Source organism: Rhinoderma darwinii, chromosome 4 (genome assembly GCF_050947455.1).
Source record: "Rhinoderma darwinii isolate aRhiDar2 chromosome 4, aRhiDar2.hap1, whole genome shotgun sequence".
NCBI lineage: Eukaryota > Metazoa > Chordata > Amphibia > Anura > Rhinodermatidae > Rhinoderma > Rhinoderma darwinii.
The window spans coordinates 138,634,607-138,654,595 of record NC_134690.1 but is presented as its reverse complement, the minus strand read 5'-3'; the positions used below and the strand labels follow the sequence as shown (position 1 = coordinate 138,654,595).

The 19,989-nt window shown below is 38.9% G+C and overlaps 1 protein-coding gene across 14 annotated transcripts in view; it reads left to right on the top strand.

Moving 5' to 3' along the window:
* The window catches only part of TNIK (TRAF2 and NCK interacting kinase), a 286,263-nt gene that overhangs the window by 161,218 nt on the left and 105,056 nt on the right, over positions 1-19,989 (top strand). For all 14 annotated transcript variants that reach the window (XM_075861602.1, XM_075861604.1, XM_075861603.1 and 11 more), the window contains exons 7-9: positions 5,086-5,216; positions 7,462-7,516; positions 10,200-10,278. In XM_075861602.1, the coding sequence (XP_075717717.1) occupies positions 5,086-5,216; positions 7,462-7,516; positions 10,200-10,278 (265 nt within the window). The remainder of the gene's footprint in view (positions 1-5,085; positions 5,217-7,461; positions 7,517-10,199; positions 10,279-19,989) is intronic.

Sequence of the window (19,989 nt, the reverse complement as noted above, 5' to 3'; positions counted from 1 at the left end):
CTTTCTAAATGCTGTTTTGAATACTTTGAGGGGTCTAGTTTTTAAAATGGGGTGCTTTATGGGGGTTTCTAATACATAGGCCCCTCAAAGCCACTTCAGAACTGAACAGGTACCTTAAAAAAAAGGCTTTTGAAATTTTCTTAAAAATATGAGAAATTGCTGTTTATGTTCTAAGCCTTGTAACGTCCAAGAAAAATAAAATAATGTTCTAAAAACGATGCTAATCTAAAGTAGACATATGGGAAATGTGAACTAGTAACTATTTTGGGTGGTATAACCGTCTGTTTTTCAAGCAGATGCATTTAAATTCTGAAAAATGCTATTTTTTCTAAATTTTCTCTAAATTTTGCAATTTTTCTCAAATAAAGACTGAATATATCGACCAAATTTTACCACGAACATGAAGCCCAATGTGTCACGAGAAAACAATCTCGGAATCGCTTGCATAGGTTTAAGCATTCCGACGTTATTACCACATAAAGTGAAATATGTCAGATTTGAAAAATGGGCTCTGAGCCTTAAGGCCCAAACTAGGCTGCGTCCTTAAGGGGTTAAAAGTGCCCAATATAGCCCACATAATATAGTTTAGGTCATAATAAACTATAAATAAAACATTGATAAAGCAAATCCATACACTTAACACGTGAATTATAACAGTTGTCCAGTTTCAGTAAATTAATGTTATTTTTTTCTATAATTAAGTTATGCAATTTCATAATATACTTTCTGTATTAATTCCTCACATTTTTCAAAATCTCTGCTTGTTGTTTTTCAGTAGGAACATTCATTGTTTACTTCCAGTGGATGCAATTCTGTTTATAGTCATGTGATGGACACACAGGTGCTGGAATCGTTAGACACAGCTCTGATACACATTCTGTAACTGTAACGAGCCGTGCACCTGTGTGTCCATCACATGACCATGGACAGAATGTTATCTACTGGAAGTAAACAATAAATGTTACTGCTGAAAAACAACAAGCAGCGGTCTTAAAAACCATGAGGAATTAATACATAAAGTATATTGGAAAATTATAAGTTTAATACATTCGTTTGTCCTCATACATTTTGCGTCTTGTCGGCAACACATCCCCTGTTTACACAGGGAGATGCGCTGTCGACTAGCAACAATTTTTATGGCCGCATTAAAGATCTGATCAGCCAATGAACGAGCGTTTGCCCATTTATCCGATGATCGCTGCGCTATTTACAAAAGTCAATGATTGGGAATCAAGTGTTCGTACGAATGCTCATTCACTCGATAATTGGCCCGTGTAAGAGTTCCGCCATAGAATTCCAGTCTCTGCACACTACAGTTGTATTACTAACAAGATTTCGCAGTGGGAACTATTGCCCTTGACTCGCAGTCTGTAGTGAGCTAAGGTTGGTATGGTACAGAGTAGATACAGCTTGCTACCCGGCTGGGATTCTGTGGGATGGCAGCAAATCCTGGTTCTACACCTCAATGACCTCAATTGGATAGTGACGTCCTGCTATGCTAGTGGCAGGATGTAATTTTAACCCCTTAGTGACCACTAATACGCCTTTTTACGTCGGTCACTAATGGGCTTTAGGCTAGGCTGACGCCTTTTCACGTCAGCCTAGTCTAAGTCCTGCACGGGTCTCCAGTGCAGGCTGGTGCCGGGGCTCTGCTGTCTGATGTCAGCTGGGCTCCTGCTCCAACGCCCGCGATCGAAGTTTACTTCGATCGCGGCCGTTTAACCCGTTAAATGCCGCCGTCAATAGCGACCGCGGCATTTAACTTTGTTTACAGAGGGAGTGAGCTCCCTCTGTCACCCATCGGCGGCCCGCGAATGCAATCGCGGGTCTCCGATGGGGTGTCATGTCAGCCGGGGGCCTGATAAAAGCCCCCAGGTCTGCCCTGGACATATTCCTGTTAGGACGCACCGGAGGCACGTCCTAACAGATTGCCTGTCAGATTTACACTGACAGGCAATAATGCTCTGGTATACGAAGTATACCAGAGCATTATAGCAGCGATCGGAACATGGCACAGTAAAGTCCCCAAGTGGGACTAATGAAATAAGTCATCAAAGTGAAATAAAGATTATTAATAAAAAGTACAGTAAAAAAATAAATAAAACCATTTTTTTCCATAAAAAGTGGTTTTATTTAGTAAAAGTGTAAAAAAAAAAAAAAAAGAACACATATGTGGTATCGCCGCGACCTTAATGACTCCATTAATAAAGTTAATATGTAATTTAAACCGCAAAGTGAACACCGTATAAAAAAAACGCAAAAAACCATGGCGAAATTGCAATTTTTTTCCATTGCCCCCCAAAAAAGTCATAATAAAAATGAATCAATAAGTCCCATGCACCCCAACACAGTACCATTCAAAACTACGTCTTGTCCCGCAGAAAACAAGTCAAAAAAATTACGGCTCTTGGAAAGCGACGATGCAAAAACAAATAATTTTAGTTCAAAAGTGTTTTTATTGTGCAAAAGTCGTAAAACATAAAAAAAGCTCTACATATGTGGTATCGCCGTAATCGTACCGACCCATAGAATAAAGGTAACATGTTATTTACGTCGCATAGTGAACGGCGTCAATTTAAAAACGCATAGAACAATGGCGGAATTTCAGTTTTTTTTTATAATCCCCCCAAAAAGGTTAATAAAAGTTAATATAAAAATTATATGTACCCAAAAATGGTGCTATTAAAAAGCACAACTAATCCCGCAAAAAACAAGTCCTCATACAGCTATGTAGACGAAAAAATAAAAACTTTATAGCTCTTTGAATGCGACTATAGAAAAACAAATAAAATAGCTTGGTCATTAGGGCCTAAAATGGGCTGGTCACTAAGGGGTTAAGGAGAGACTCCATTCTAATTTATGTGTGAGCACTTACTCTTCTACATTTTTGGTATCGAACATGTTATGCCGATCCCATTATCGATGATAAAATTCTAGGTGCATTGAAAGAGGTTTGCCTTTCTTCTTTAGTAGACATGAATAGCTTCTCTATACTGTTTTCCCTCATAGAATTAAAAGTGTGGGTATATAAAATATCTACTGGATTTTAACCAGGTCAATTGTCTACTCCATAAATTTCATTTAATTTAAAATTTCACTTTTTTGGGTAAATCGATATTTATTGCACAGGTACGTTATGTACATATACTAGTATAAACTGATCGTATTACAACCTTTTCTATAACTGGAAATGGGTATATGTATAATAATACTCCACACAGCAATGTGTCAATTAAAAATCAAAAGTACATGTCTATATTAAACACTGACACAGAGCGGGCTAAAAGTTTTGCAAACCTTCATCCGCTATTATGTATAATATACATTTTTATAAGGAAGAAAAGTTAAATAGGTGGTTTCATGCTAGGACCCAAAGTCAGGCCCAAAGTAGGAGCCTTTGAGTATGTCAATTGTCATCCCGATGATAGAATTTCAATCACAAGTTTATCGTTCTATAATGTTGACCCAATACACAAGCCCAGCCAGTCTAATTGTTTTGTGACTACTGATATTCCAATATCCTAATGTAAAGTCTTCCCAGAAAAGAAGTTATAGTAGCAGCAAAAGAATGACCAAATCAAAATGTCATCTAATGTCATAAAATATTAGAAATCTTGTTACTGATTACAATTAGGATTTGACTTTTCCTGAGATGTATTAGTAGTTTCGCTTTTCCCACCTCACGTGAAAACATATGTTATATAAACATTTGCAGTTTAGCACCTTGGCACAGGATAGGTGATCATTTTATGATCACTGGAGGCCCCACCGCTGGGACCCCCACCTATCAGGAGAATGGGGTCCGGAACCCCCAGATTCTCCTCAATGCATCCCCTGCATTGAAGAGGAGCTTAAATTGAGCTGTGGTAGAGCATGCGCCCTCCGTTCCATTCAATGTGTATGAGAATTTCGGAAGCAGCCGAGCGCTAGACTCGGCTGTTTCCGTCATTCCCATGAACATTAAATGGAGCGGCAGCATGCATGCTTGACCCCTTCTCCATTCAATGTCTATGAGAATGATGGAAACAGCTAAGCACTGTACTCGACTGTTTCCATCATTCCCATAAACTTTGAATGGAGCAGCAGCGCACATGCTTGACTACCGCTCCATTTTATGTCCTTCTCAATGTGGTCGAGGATCTGGGAGTTCGGGACCCGCGTTCTCATGATCTGTGGGGGTCCCAGTGATCAGAAAATTATCACCTGTTCTGTGGATAGGTGATAATTTATGATTCTGGGGATACCACTTTCAAAGGGATTTTCCGAGCTTATGGAAAATACAGAAAAGTGCCCAAATGAGTGTGAATTGCTCACCAGATGATGCTACCATAGCTCAGAAGTAGTTATTTTTCATTTGCATTACGTTACCCAGCTCTGTACAGCACTGTTTTAATTTTGCTACAACTTGCTGTGGGTGGGATTACCATTTAAGGGACTGCAGTTTCCATAATTCGGCTGTCCTCACACAGCATTTCTTATAGTAACGGATGCCGCATGCACCTCTATTACAAGGTGTAATAAGTGCTGTTATTACTTACTTTCTTCTATTGAGATGCAGCTCTGTTATTCTGCTGCTAGACTCTGCATGATCTGCTGCCCAGCATGTGAAACATGATCTCTCCAGAGACAAAGAGAGTGGAAAGAGCAGGGAGCAGTGGAGATAAGAGTAATAAGATGTATGATGTCATGTACTACAGGGAGGGGGAAGAGGGGAGATAACCACATATTCAGAGTACGGCTCATCAGACAAGCAGGAGATAAACACCTAGAGCCTAGTCATGTCACTGAATGTGACGCTGGTTTAGAGAGACCTATCCGCAACAGACAGTACATTAGTAAGTGACTAATCTTACTGCAGTTAAACCTTTTGCACACTATCTTTAAAGGGCGGAAAATCCCTTTAATTTTTGAATACCCTGAAAGACTAAATTTGTCAAGTTGTCGTGAACCAGAATAACTATACAGCATTTACTTTTTTAACTTATTTTGTATATCTAATTTTGATTGACCTCTCTCTTTTATATGCAATTGCTGCTGTTTGCCATTTACAATACTCAAGTTATTTTTTTTAATATTTGACCTCAGTGGATTTCGGTGTGAGTGCACAGTTAGACAGGACAGTAGGAAGAAGAAATACTTTCATTGGTACTCCATATTGGATGGCTCCGGAAGTCATTGCCTGTGATGAAAACCCAGATGCAACTTATGACTTTAAGGTACGTTATTGAGTTACTCATTTTGTCGTGTTCTCTGTGCCTTTAAAACATTGCTTAGAACGTGTGCAAATCTGTCCAGAGGTGACAAAATCCTCCGTTTCTATAACTAAGTAAGAGTTTCATGAAGTTGTCAAATTGTAGCCATAATAATGTTCAGCTTGTGTACACTCCTCTATGTAATATATTTTCTTGGAGAAATGAATCAGATTATTAGACGCCCCGAGCAAACTGAAGCTACGGCAAATCCTCTTTCATTTAGTCCCAATTCCAAAGCAAATGATGCAATCTTTCTGAGAAGCTTTGCGGATGTTGTGCCTCAAGTAAAACTGCCATCTGCAAGGATTTTGCTGCTTGTTCTTACCTACAGTATATTCTGATTTCTTTTTTTGAAATTATTTTCTCTTTGAAAACTTTGGGACCCAGATTTTCACAATGACTTTTGTTCGTCAGCTCTGTGAACACATACAGAACAGGGTACACTATCTGGCCTGATAAGAAATCCTCGAATTCTTCTGCTATTACGTTTAATCCCATTATAAGATTAAATTCTTGTAGGAATAGTTCAAATTGTCCTTTTAATGTGAAGTTTGATTGTCTACTTATCATTTATATGGCAAATCATTAAAAAAAATAACTCTGTTTAACCCTTCATGCCCTTTATTAACTGGCCTAGTTTGGCCCTTAATGACCAAGCAGTTTTTTCAGTTTTTCTTCATCGTGGCACACAAAGAGCCATAACGTTTCTATTTTTACAGCGACGTAGCTGTATAAGGGCTGGTGTTTTGCGGGATGAGTTGTATTTCTCAATAGCACCATTTTGAAGTACCTGTAGTTTATTGATTAACTTTTTTTTTGGGGGGGTGGGTGGAAAAAAACAGCAATTCCGACATTACTCTTTTGCGTTTTCAATTTACGCTGTGCGTTGTAAATAATGTTACCTTTGTTATGGGTTGATTACGGCTATACTAAATTTGTGTAGGTTATTTTTAGGTTTTACTATTTTTGCACAATAAGAAAATAATTTCGTTTTTTTGCATCACTCATTCCAAGAACCATGACTTTATTATTTTTCCATCAATGTGGCCAAATGAGGGCTTCTTTTTTTGTGGGACCAGCTATAGATTTCATTGGTACCATTTTTGGGGTATATGGGACTTATTGATTATCCTTTCTTACATTTTATGACATGGGTAAGTGTGATTAAAAAAAAAAAAGCAATTCCTTCGTTGTTTTTTTTTGTGTTTTTTTTATGGCGTTCACTGTGTGGTCTAAATACCATATATGCATATTTTAAAAAAAAATTTACCATAGAAAAAAATTGTATATATTTTTTTTACTATGCACAGGTTTTTTCTTTAACTTTGTGATATTAATTCATTCTTTTTGTTGTCCCACTACGAGACTTCACTATGCGATCTTTTGATCACTTATAAAATACTTTGTATACCAAAGCATTTATGGCCTAATAGCCATAGAGCCATGGCAGACCTAGGGTTCTTTATTTCGGTCCCCAACCGCCATGGCAAACTATTTGCGGTCCGCAATCCCAAAAACATACAGATAGGGAGTTTAGATTGTGAGCCCCAGTGGGCACAGCCTCAATTTTATAATTTACCTCTGTCTATGCAGAAGTTTTCCGAAAAACTGAACTCTGACTGACATAAAAGATATATAAAGAAATTAATCAGCACAGGATTCTGAACCTATTTAGATTAAAAAAAACAACAAACAATGTTCAATGGTGGGCATTCACTTTAAGGGCACTAAAAGCGGTTCCTCTACAACAGCGCAAAAATGTTACTGACTTTTTGTTCCACTATTTCAGCTGTTCATATAAAAGCATCTCATATTCTTCCCCCAGCAAAGCTATTTTTCCAGCCAAATTTAGTGTAAAGCCCTACAAGTTCTGCCGTCTTGCACAGCTGTCCCACTTCAAGCTTCATTTCATTTCACTGGGAAAGAAAATAATAAAAACTTGGAAAGGAGCAACAGCCGAGGCAGCAAGCGACAAACAATTCATCTTGTTCATTGTCGTTGTTCATCAGGGTTGAAAACCACAGCCCATTGCTATAGAAGAAGCATTTTCCATCCATATAGACTGACAGCGCCTTTATTTATTCTATCCAGAATGCAGAATATTGATGATAGAATGTCTTATAATATAAGAAGCTGCAAATCATTCATAAATTCTGTATGGTTTTCAAAATGTTTTCTGCTTCATAGTCTTTTTTATTTTTATATCTAGAGTGATTTGTGGTCCTTAGGAATAACAGCCATAGAGATGGCAGAAGGAGCTCCTCGTAAGTAATCCTGGGCCACCGTTTATATTTCTTTGTGTGGGTTAAAAACAATGTACAAATAATAGACATACATTATAGTAGACCATGTCTAAAGGGTCACATCCGAGTTATGGGATAGCTGATGGTGCAGAGCGGAGTTTGATTTGTTACCAATTACTATACCATAATATGACTAACCTGTAATATTTATTATTATAACATACTGTATATACATGCAAATTCTTGTGGTTTTTTTCAGGTAAGTTTTGTCAAAAATCATATTTATGTCAACTGTTATTGCTGAAGAAATGAAGAAGGAAAATACATTATCGCTATGGAATAGTTTCAGAGTTATTATTCTGGGCGCCTGTTTAGAATCCTAATCCGATTGAGCGGGATGTTATTAGACTAATCCTACCCATAGGGAGCTCACCTAGACATAGACCCAGGAGCAGAATAATATCATCACCTGTTGTTCATCTTCGTGCTAGCTGTAATAGTCTCCGTTTTCCTTTCCTGTTCAACGCCAATATTGTCCTTCATTCTTTTCTAATGAGCTTCTGATTGGTTACCTGTATGGCCATTCGGCTCCGTAGGAGGAAGGAGTTTATGGATTCTGATCTCCAAATTTGTGCACTCCATATGTAAGATTAAAATGAAATATGATGTTTCAAACTTTGGACTAAGAGAAAAGTGTAGGACAACCAACATAGTTTTAAAGTGACTCGCTAGGCTCCCTTTACTAAAGCTCATCCCCTCCGTTTATGGCAATGACCTAGAATATTTTTCGCACTGGTGATTTAGTTGCTTCATTCATTCCTCGCTATGAGGGATATCAGCTCTCCATGTACTGACTTACTGGTGAGCCTGTGATTGGCTGCTTTGTATAAACACAAGCCAATCAGAAGAGAGCAGCAGCCTGAACCAATCCTAAGACTGCAGGTGGATTTCAGACTACCTCGGACTCCATGTGGGGATTATAGCTGTAGTCACTTGCTAAAAATTTGTGTATGCAAAAATGATTTGAAAAGAAAAAAAAAACCTTCCCTAGCCCCAATCAGCTGATATCACCAGGGTGCGCTACATGTAGCTTTTTGTTTGAATGGATGACCATGTAATACAGTCGCATTGATTTATCCTGAGCAAGTGACGCTCTTTCTAGTGTCTCTTCGCCCTGGCTCATTCAGAGGGATCTCTATGGACAGAGGTTGTCCATGTAGGACAGTTCCTTCAAGGTCTCACTTGAGATTTGGTACATGTTTTCTATTTTATTTATTATTATATATAACGGTAAATTTAGGATTGTATTATATTTAAAGTATAAAAGAGAGACTTCTAGTTCTCTTTTTTGGATTCAGGCAAAATACAATGACTACAAGTCTAAATAAAATAGAAAAAAAAGCATCAAATAGGATTATTTCAGGACTTTGATATTGATGACCTATTCTTAGGATAGGTCATCAATATCAGATTGGTGTAGGTCCGATTACCAGAGACCCCACCGATCAGCTAATTGAAGCAACCTCTTTATTGCTTACCAGGCACAGCTTCGTACATTCGGTAGTGTCTAGTACTGCAGTTGAGTCCCATTCACTTGAATAGGACTGAGCTGCAAAGAACTGTAGTACCAGGCACAGTCACTACCGAAATTACGGAGCTGCGCCTGTCAAGCAATGAGGAGGCTGCTACAATCAGCTGATCGGTGGAGGTCCCGAGAGTTAGACTCCCACTGATCTCTTATTGATTAAATACACTAAGAATAGGTTATCAATATCAAAGTCATGGAAAATTCCTTTAATTTCTATTAGTTTGTTATTAGCTAAACCTGAAACTTCAGTAATAGTATAAAGACTTTTGATATCAGTTGTTCCTCGAATACTGTGTTTTAATGAAACTATCAATTAAAGTAGACTACATTTTACTGATGGAATAAGTACTTTGGCCAACATTTAGTCCATTTTACTCCAAATTAGTGTCTAATCTGCTGCGTGACATCCTTATTAACCGTTTGCGACAGAATTTAGAGCCATTTTCACCATGCACATCACTTTTTAAAACAGGAGTGAAAAGTGACCATGGGGTACTGATTGGCCAGGATTTAGTCACATTTATTAAATCTGACTTTTTACAAAAAAAATTTGCAGAAAAAGTTGCAAATGAGAAATAAAAGTTGTATCACTAGTCCACATGGACCCTGGCATAGGTTTATCAAAGAGGGCACATGCAGTCATGAATTGGTCGCAACAAATGTCAATAAAGTATTCTAGCTTCATCTTAAAAATTGGCTAAAATGACAACCCTTTTAATAAATCTAGGCGTTTATTCTCACATTTTGTGTTCTTTATCTGATGTTTTTCCGACCTGTAAGTACTTTGACATGAGGACAATTTAGAGACTGTGCACGGCACTTTAAATACATATTCTTCTAACTGTCCTCGTAAATCACTCCGTTCATGTCCCAGCCAAAGCTTTAAGTGTGATTGGTGTATGTGTGCTTAGGTTATAATCTACTTGCTATTCCATGAAGTATTAGGGCCTCGATTTCCGTGGATTAGTGTAAAGGCTGCTAAAGCTTTAAGGTGTTAATAACTGGTACATTTTTCTGCCACCATAAGCCAATTGACTAAAAATTTCATTTCACACGTACATAATGCTGTTTTTCTGTCGGTCTGCCTTCTCTTACTTTTTTTTTCTTACCCTTTAGCACTCTGTGATATGCATCCCATGAGAGCCCTTTTTCTAATCCCTCGGAATCCAGCTCCTAGATTGAAATCGAAAAAATGGTGAGTCACTGTTGGGATTTTCCTGAGTAAATTCTGTGTTGGCATTCTGTCTCTACATGCGTAGAATATATTAAATCTTTAGTATGAGAGACATAAGGCTGAATACAACAGTCCACACCTATACGCATGCAGATTTCTCCTCTTTTACTGTTGCATGCCGGGTCTTAACTCGTTGAAACTTGATTTGGCGGTGTTTCTGCGTGTAGCATAGCGTAACTTCTCAGTGGGAAGAACTTGTCATTCTAGAAAGGCATAGTTTATCATGAAGGATTAGGAATGCATCAACTTGAATAGCGTTCAGACGAGGGTTGGGCTGCTCAGAATCCAGGGCATGGTAGAACTGAATTTACACTGTACAGCTGTTTTTTCCCCCCATTGGGATACATGGTGTTCAAAAGAAAAACTGTTCTGTAGAAAATTAGAAAAAGTTAAAAATGTTTCAGCTCTGCTGTAGAATACCAGAACAAACTACGACGTCTACTGAAGATTCCTCCTCGCATAAGAGTTATCCCTCTCAAGGGGCTAAATAGAGATGACAAGTTGCAATGTTCAGGAACCCCTTTAGGACCAAGCGAATCAGAATTTTGGAAGAAAGCGACAGCATCCACCCAGAAATATATCATGAAGATATTTTATTTCAGCCTCTTTTCTTTTTCTTTTTTTAATTCTGGAATAAATACCTTTTTTTTAATATATTTCTACATCTGGTTAGATGCGATCGCCTTCTTCCAAAATTCTGCTGTAGAATAACATCTGAATTATTTAATTTTTTTTAATTCTAGTGTAAATGCCTAGCACGTTATAAAAATTGGGCCAGATTAGGGTTGTCACGATACCAGAATTTGGACTTCAATACCGATACTGTGTGTAGTATTGCGATTTTCGATACCAAAACGATACTTTACCAACAGTAATAAAAATTAAAAAAAAGTTCTTCCATTTTCTGATGTGAGGCGCGAGGTGTGATGATGAATTTTGAATGTTCCTCACAATAATAGTAATTAACCCCATCATGTTTCTCAGTCATAATGGGTTAATGTGTTAGGTACATGATGGGGTTAATTACTATTAATGTGAGGCACATGGAGGTTATATTCATCACACCTTGTGGCTCACAATAAGTGAAAGAAAGCAGTTTTTCGTTTTTTACAGAGTACACGTCATAAATGACGCAAAAAAATTGTTGTGCAGGTTATTACAGCCGCGCCAATACTGAATGTGTGTATGTTTTATGTATTGAGACTTATTTTAAAGTTTATTGTAAAAAAGGTGTATGTGCATTTTTTAAATTTAACATTACTTTGTTTTTACTTTATTTTTAAACTTTAATGAACTAGCATATACAGTGAAGGAAATAAGTATTTGATCCCTTGCTGATTTTGTAAGTTTGCCCACTGTCAAAGACATGAACAGTCTAGAATTTTTAGGATAGGTTAATTTTACCAGTGAGAGATAGATTATATTTAAAAAAAAACAGAAAATCACATTGTCAAAATTATATATATTTATTTGCATTGTGCACAGAGAAATAAGTATTTGATCCCTTTGGCAAACAAGACTTAATACTTGGTGGCAAAACCCTTGTTGGCAAGCACAGTAGTCAGACGTTTTTTGTAGGTGATGATGAGGTTTGCACACATGTTAGATGGAATTTTGGCCCACTCCTCTTTGCAGATCATCTGTAAATCATTAAGATTTCGAGGCTGTCGCTTGGCAATTCGGATCTTCAGCTCCCTCCATAAGTTTTCGATGGGATTAAGGTCTGGAGACTGGCTAGGCCACTCCATGACCTTAATGTGCTTCTTTTTGAGCCACTCCTTTGTTGCCTTGGCGGTATGTTTCGGTTCATTGTCGTGCTGGAAGACCCAGCCACGAGCCATTTTTAATGTCCTGGTGGAGGGAAGGAGGTTGTCACTCAGGATTTGACGGTACATGGCTCCATCCGTTCTCCCATTGATGCGGTGAAGTAGTCCTGTGCCCTTAGCAGAGAAACACCCCCAAAACATAATGTTTCCACCTCCATGCTTGACAGTGGGGATGGTGTTCTTTGGGTCATAGGCAGCATTTCTCTTCCTCCAAACATGGCGAGTTGAGTTAATGCCAAAGAGCTCAATTTTAGTCTCATCTGACCACAGCACCTTCTCCCAATCACTCTCAGAATCCTCCAGATGTTCATTTGCAAACTACAGACGGGCCTGTACATGTGCCTTCTTGAGCAGGGGGACCTTGCGGGCACTGCAGGATTTTAATCCATTACGGCGTAATGTGTTACCAATGGTTTTCTTGGTGACTGTGGTCCCAGCTGCCTTGAGATCATTAACCAGTTCCCCCCGTGTAGTTTTCGGCTGAGCTCTCACCTTCCTCAGGATCAAGGATACCCCACGAGGTGAGATTTTGCATGGAGCCCCAGATCGATGTCGATTGACAGTCATTTTGTATGTCTTCCATTTTCTTACTATTGCACCAACAGTTGTCTCCTTCTCACCCAGCGTCTTACTTATGGTTTTGTAGCCCATTCCAGCCTTGTGAAGGTCTATGATCTTGTCCCTGACATCCTTAGAAAGCTCTTTGTTCTTGCCCATGTTGTAGAGGTTAGAGTCAGACTGATTAATTGAGTCTGTGGACAGGAGTCTTTTATACAGGTGACCATTTAAGACAGCTGTCTTTAATGCAGGCACAAAGTTGATTTGGAGGGTGTAACTGGTCTGGAGGAGGCTGAACTCTTAATGGTTGGTAAGGGATCAAATACTTATTTCTCTGTGCAAAATGCAAATAAATATATATATATATATATATATATATATATATATATATATATATATACACTTTTGACAATGTGATTTTCCTTTTTTTTTTATATATATAATCTATCTCTCACTGGTAAAATTAACCTATCCTAAAAATTCTAGACTGTTCATGTCTTTGACAGTGGGCAAACTTACAAAATCAGCAAGGGATCAAATACTTATTTCCTTCACTGTATCTATATGCAAGTACATTAGCCTGTGTACGGATAGTGTACAGGCAATTGTTAGGACATACCTAAGTATGCCCTAACAGGAAATATGGTAAGTCAGTCCTGGGGTCCTTCAATGGACCCTGGGCTGTCTGCCCATATATGATATGTCCCTCAATCGCATCACTGACGCGACCCAAGGGGCATCCCCCCTTCTCATTTTCCCCTTGAATGCTGCGGGCAGCTTTGATCGCAGCATTCAGGGGAATAGTGGCGGAGATCAGAGGTTTCTCTCATCTCCACTGTTAGAGTGGGGCTGCGGCTGTGTAATACAGCCATTACCCCGCTCCTGACAATAAGTGCGCACGCGGTCAGCATGAGGTAATACGGTGGAGCTGCACAAATGAGCGCAGGCACTGAAGACAGAACATGGGGGTGTTTTGCAGTGCGTCCGCCATGTTCAGTCTTCAGTGCCGCCGCTCATTAGTGCAGCGCTGGTCGCATCACATCAAGCTGACCGTGCGCACTTGTCAGGACTCAGGAGCGGGGCAGTGGCTGTGTCACACAACCACAGCCCCGCTCTCATACATTCATGTGTTACAATGCTAAGCTGTGCGGCTGCACAGCTTAGTATTGAAATAACGGTATCGAACAGTTTGAGGGTGCATGACATCGAAACAGTATCGAAGTTTCGATGCATTGTGCATCCCTAGGCCAGATTTACTAATACTTTGTAAGATTTAGACCAGGCAGTCAGAAGATGCACCAAATTCATCACAGTAATGAATGCTGTATGATAAATTTGGTGCATCTTGCAAGACATGTTAGACACTTTTCTCCACCTTATACCACCTCTTGGTTGGTTTAGCTTAAACCAGTTTTATGCACAAAATTCTGCCGCAATTTTGGCTTATTTTAAGCCACATCCCTTCTTCTAGACCGCACCTTTTTGTCAATCGAGGGACAAAAAATGTCTATAACCGTTAAGAGATGTTGTGCACGGCATATGCACCAGAATTCTGCCTCTATTTGAATAGTAAATATGTTCCACTGCTATGCTAGTTTTCATAATTGCATATATCTCTGGGTATAAAACCAGTGGATATCAGGCTTTGGGCCTCATTCAGATGTCCATATTGTACCCGTATTCAATTGGATGTAACACCCCGACCTCCTGTGGTTCCACTGAACTGAACTTACAGCAACACCAGAATCTATGCTTGTGCAAGTTCGGTCATTAGAACCACGGTGGTGCGGGTATTAAATGTGGACTATGGTCAGTTAAATATGAGTTCAATACTCGTGTCTGAATGAGTCCTTATACTTTATTTTTTTTCATCTGTTGTTCTGCGTTGCTTTTTCTTTCACTTATCTGCTTAGTCGTTTCTTTTTTGTTTTTTAGTCCTTTTTCTTTCCCACTATCATCTGCCGTTCGTGTTTTTTGTCTTATCTCATTCTCTGCTTGACTTGAGCATACAACTTTCTGCTTTTTCATCACGAAGGAAAGATGCCAGCTCAGTGATCTGAACAGAAAGTTCCAATTTCCACTGGGAACAGCACCTGGTGTGCATGTGGCGCAGGGAAAAAAAATCCCTAACACAAGGCGTAATCCTGGATAGATCACGAAAATGGCATTGAGAACAGTTATTGCGTGCATTAACTAGTCTTTCCACATACAATATAGCCTTACAAAGAAGGACTTGGCCCACAATTCAGAATCTGTCTTGGATAGAAGAACTGTATTATACAGTAGTTGAAACACTTGCAGAATGAATTTTGTCTTCGGGTACAAAAAAATTATTCTGGTTGATGACCAGGAAATCTAAAGTTCCTTACATCATGTGGTTTTCACATGGGCTTACATATTGCAAATGTTTTTTGGGGGAGGGATGGACAGAGACCTGATTTTAATGTATAGCCTCAATCAGAATTCATTACTTTCATTTCATTACTGATTGTAACCTTTTATAACTGGTTTAAATTCTGTAGACTTTTGCGTCTGTCTGCTATAAAGGCGATGTCGCTGTCTGTGAACAGAGGATGCCCGCAGATTTTTTTGTGTGCTGCTTATTAAACTTTACACATCCTACAAACATAAGCAGAGACAAAAGGTCAGCAAGTTATATTAAGGAAATAGAATGAAATCTGGAAAGAGACAGCATACAAACAGCTTGTGATCTCAGGCATTGATACAATTAGCCCTTGCACAGTGGATCGTGGTATTAACAATGCAGTCGAGGCATCTCACAGACTCTAGTACAATGTAATGAAACGTCAGTGTACTCAAAAGTGAGTAGCAGAGTCCGTCATTAATATAGTCATCTCTATTCAGGAACGACAAAGGTTAATGACACTTGTCCACACATTATTGCCTGGTTGGTAGTGACCGTATTCCGTATGGTAATGCACACAGTTTAACATTCACCAATTAACATGCAAACACTTTCTTCGTTGTGGTACAATGTTTTTGGGCCCGTATTCAATTGGATGTAACACCCAGACCTCCTGTGGTTCCACTGAACTGAATTTACAGCAACATCAGGATCTATGGTTGTGCAAGTTCCGTCATTAGAACCACGGTGATGCGGGTATTAAACGTGGACTATGGATGAGGCTTCACACATTGACTACGATTAAATGTCATCGTAGGCATCCAGAACTTTTACTTTCAATGTCTTTTTGGGGTCTGGCAGAAATATCTTAAAGGGGATCTGTCACTAGTTTAGTTTAGTAATGCCCTATCTCCTAGCTGTCACACTGATAATGCTGATGAAAATTGTGTACCAAAAAGTTTAGTATTTTAAAAGCTATGAGCTTTTTTCTAAATATGCAAATGAGGCTATACTAGACAAGTGGGTGTCAACACCAGCGATTCTCCTGGGGTGGAGCTACCTCACAGCCTCTGATGCTGTCCTATCAGCATGAAGCTGCTTCGCACAGGGTGTGAGACTGAGGCTGGAGGGAAGGGAGATCACTTCAAATAGCCATATCTCGGGCTGTGTTTCTGGTGGCATATGAAAGATGAGATTCTAATCTTTCATTTGGCAACAGGATCACAGTTCTAGCTGTGAAACAACTGGAGGTATCACCAATTGAAAACAGACGGGAATGGAATCTGTATACTATATGATCACGATGTCCTGCTGGGCTGGGAAGAGGAGAATTGTATGACGCCGTCCTACAGAAAACATTACACCGCCCAGAGTAAAAATGAAGTTACCTCCCATTCGGCAAGTATAGCTAAATTAGCATATTTAGAATGAAATGCTCATAACTTAGCAAATAATAAATGTTTTTGAAAAAGAACAAAACGCTGTAGTTATCAGCATCATAGCGCCTATTAGATTAGTTAGGAGATAGGGAATTAATAAACTAGTGACAGATCCTCTTTAAATAAGCAGTGCCAACAAGACCTATGCCATACTTAACAGTTGCACTATTTTTGGTTTTCATTGGTAGGCATATCTTCATAGTGGTGGCCTATAGAGCTTTACGTGTCATGTCCATGGCTAGATTATTCCCAAAATTCTTCTCCTGGTATACAAAACACCTGTTAATCTGGAATCATCTGAGTACTTATTAAACGTTTAGCAGATGCTCTGGAATATCGGATGGTCGAGAAGTAAATAACATTTATTTTCAAATGTAGAGGAGGGAAAAAGTTGCAGTATAAGGACAAGGTGTCAATCGCATGAGAATTATTGGGAGTCAAATCGACAACGCATTTCAGGAGTGGAAAGGTCCCTTCATCGGGTCATGAATAACAATGAAAAGTATCACACATAAATACATAAAAGACTGGGAAGATAATAGAAACGGACATGACGTAATCTATGTCTACTGGTCAGTTCAAAATGTATCATGTCTGTGTCATTGAATATAACCCTCTTGTTTAAAGACAGGGTTTTAAAGTATGTATTTAAAGTGCATCAGTGTTACAGCAATATGAAATGAACAGAACAAAAGAATAACAATTGAAGCCGATCTTGAAGCTCTATTCATGCTAGGTGGAGTCTGTTTTTCAGTGGGGAATCAGTGGGTGGCAAAATATATTTCTCTCTTTATGCCCTGAGGTAGCATTGTGTGTATATCAGCACAAGTGTTATAGGTGTGTTTACCTGCTACATATACATTGCAAACTAAAGCCTCAAACAATATTACTTTAGTGGAGCGCCGCCTCCTTGTTCGTTTTCGCCTCCATTTTATTTATTTTTAAAGGCATATTCCAGGCAAAACAAAAATAATTTAAAGGGATTTTCCCATCTTATAAAGTGAAGGCATATCACTAAAATGAGTGTGGCCTTGCTGCAGTTCGCTGAACAACGAGTTGCTGGGAGCGCTGCTGAGAAACTTTGAAGGGTATGCAACGCTGCAATATCTTTATTCTTGGCATCGGTGGGGATTGTAGCAGTCGGCGGACCCCCAAAAAAACACTTTAAGCAGTGTCGAAAATACCTACTTAAACCGGTCTCTCTATTTATGCCAGTTGCTAATTTTGCTTTTTCAATGGCAGGCCATGCTAGTAATAGTGGCCTACAGAGCTCTGTGTCATGTCCATGACACAGTTATTCCCATAGCTTCTCTTCTGGTTTACTACTTATGCTCCACCCCCCGTGTGTCCCTATTTCTGTATGTGCGATTCTTTACCCCCCCCCCCACCCCACCCCACACACAACCTCTTCCATGATCCCTTGTCACTTATGTTACATAGTTAGTGCGGTTGAAAAAAGACACATGTCCATCAAGTTCAACCAAGGGATGGGAAAAGGGAAGGTAGAAATTTCTACACATAGGAGCTAATATTTTTTTGTTCTAGGAAATTATCTAAGCCTTTTTTAAAGCCATCTACTGTCCCTGCGGTAGGCTATTCCATAGATTCACAGTTCTCACAGTAAAGAAGGCTTGTTGCCTCTGCAGGTTGAACCTTTTTTTCTCCAGACGGAGGGAGTGCCCCCTTTTTTTTTGAGGGGGTTTTACATGGAACAGGATTTGACCATATTTTTTGTATGTGCCATTCATATATTTATATAAGTTAATCATGTCCCCTCTTAGTCGTCTTTTTTCAAGGCTAAATAGGTTTAGTTATTTTAATCTTTGCTCATAACTTAGATTCTCCATGCCCCTTATTAGCTTCGTTGCTCTTCTTTGTATTTTTTACAATGAGGCTCACTTTTTTCTGATGAGGCCTCACTAATGCTTTGTAAAGTGGTAATATTATATCCCAGTCCTGCGAGTCCATGCCTCTTTTAATACACGACAATATCCTGCTGGCCTTTGAAGCAGCTGCTTGACATTGCATGCTGTTATTTCATCTATAATCTACAAGTACACCCAGATCCTTCTCAACAAGTGACTCCCCCAGTGTAGCGCCCCCTAGGACATATGATGTATGCAGATTGTTGATACCCAGATGCATAACTTTATATTTATCTACATTAAACTTAATTTGCCAAGTGGATGCCCAACACTTAATGTTTTCAAATCAGCTTGCAATATACAAACATCTTCCATAGACTGAACAATACTACATAGCTGGGTGTCATCTGCAAAAATAGAAATTGTGCTATTAATCCCATCCTCTATATCATTAATAAATAAGTTGTATAATAGTGGTCCCAGCACGGAACCCTAGGGTACACCACTTATAACCGGGACCATTCACAGTAGGAATCATTGACCACAACTCTCTGGATACGGTCCTTGAGCCAATTCTCAATCCAATTACAAACTATACTCTCTAAACCTATAGTCCTTAATTTACCCATTAGATGTCTATGAGGGACAGTGTCAAATGCCTTTGCAAAGTCCAAAAACACTATATCCACAGCGGCCCCTCTGTCGAGGCTTCTGCTCACCTCTTCATAAAAACAAATCAGGTTGGTTTGACAGCTTCTGTCCTTAGTAAAACCGTGCTGGCTGTTACTTATATTACTATTTTTTTTGTCAAATAATCCTGTATACAGTCCCTCAATAGCCCCTCGAACATTTTCCCCACGATGGATGTTAAGCTTACTGGTCTATAATTACCCAGGGAAGACCTAGAGCCCTTTTTGAAAATAGGCACCACATTTGCCCTGCGCCAGTCCCTTGGCACTATACCAGTCACTAGAGAATCTCTAAATATTATGAAGAGGGGGACAGAAATAACTGAACTAAGCTCTTTAAGAACTCTAGGGTGTAACCCATCTGGTCCCGGGGCCTTGTGTACATTTATTTTGTTTAACTTAGCTTGGACCATATCTACATTCAGCCAATTCAGTATATCAACTGATATATTAACAGCATTGGTACCGGCTATATCAGTTGCTCTTTCTTCTGTTGTATATACAGAGCTAAAGAACCCATTTAGTAACTCTTCCTTCTCTTGATCCCCTGTGACCAACTCCCCATTACCACTATTTAGGGGTTCTACATGTTCGGACCTTGACTTTTTTGCAATTACATACTTGAAGAATTTTTGGGGATTTGTTTTACTATCATTGGCCATCTGCCTTTCATTTTGTGTTACTGATTTGTATTACCTTTTTGCAGATTTTATTAAGCTCTGTACCCTCAGACTTGTATTTTTCAAATGCCCTTTTTTTGTCATAAATTGCCCTTTTTACAGAAGGTGTAAGCCATGTGGGGTTTAATTTGAGTTGTTTATACTTGTTACCTATAGGAATAAATTTTGCACTATAATTACCCAAAGTAGATTTTAAAATATCCCATTTATCATTTGTACCATTATTTGACATGAGTTCCAGTCTATATCC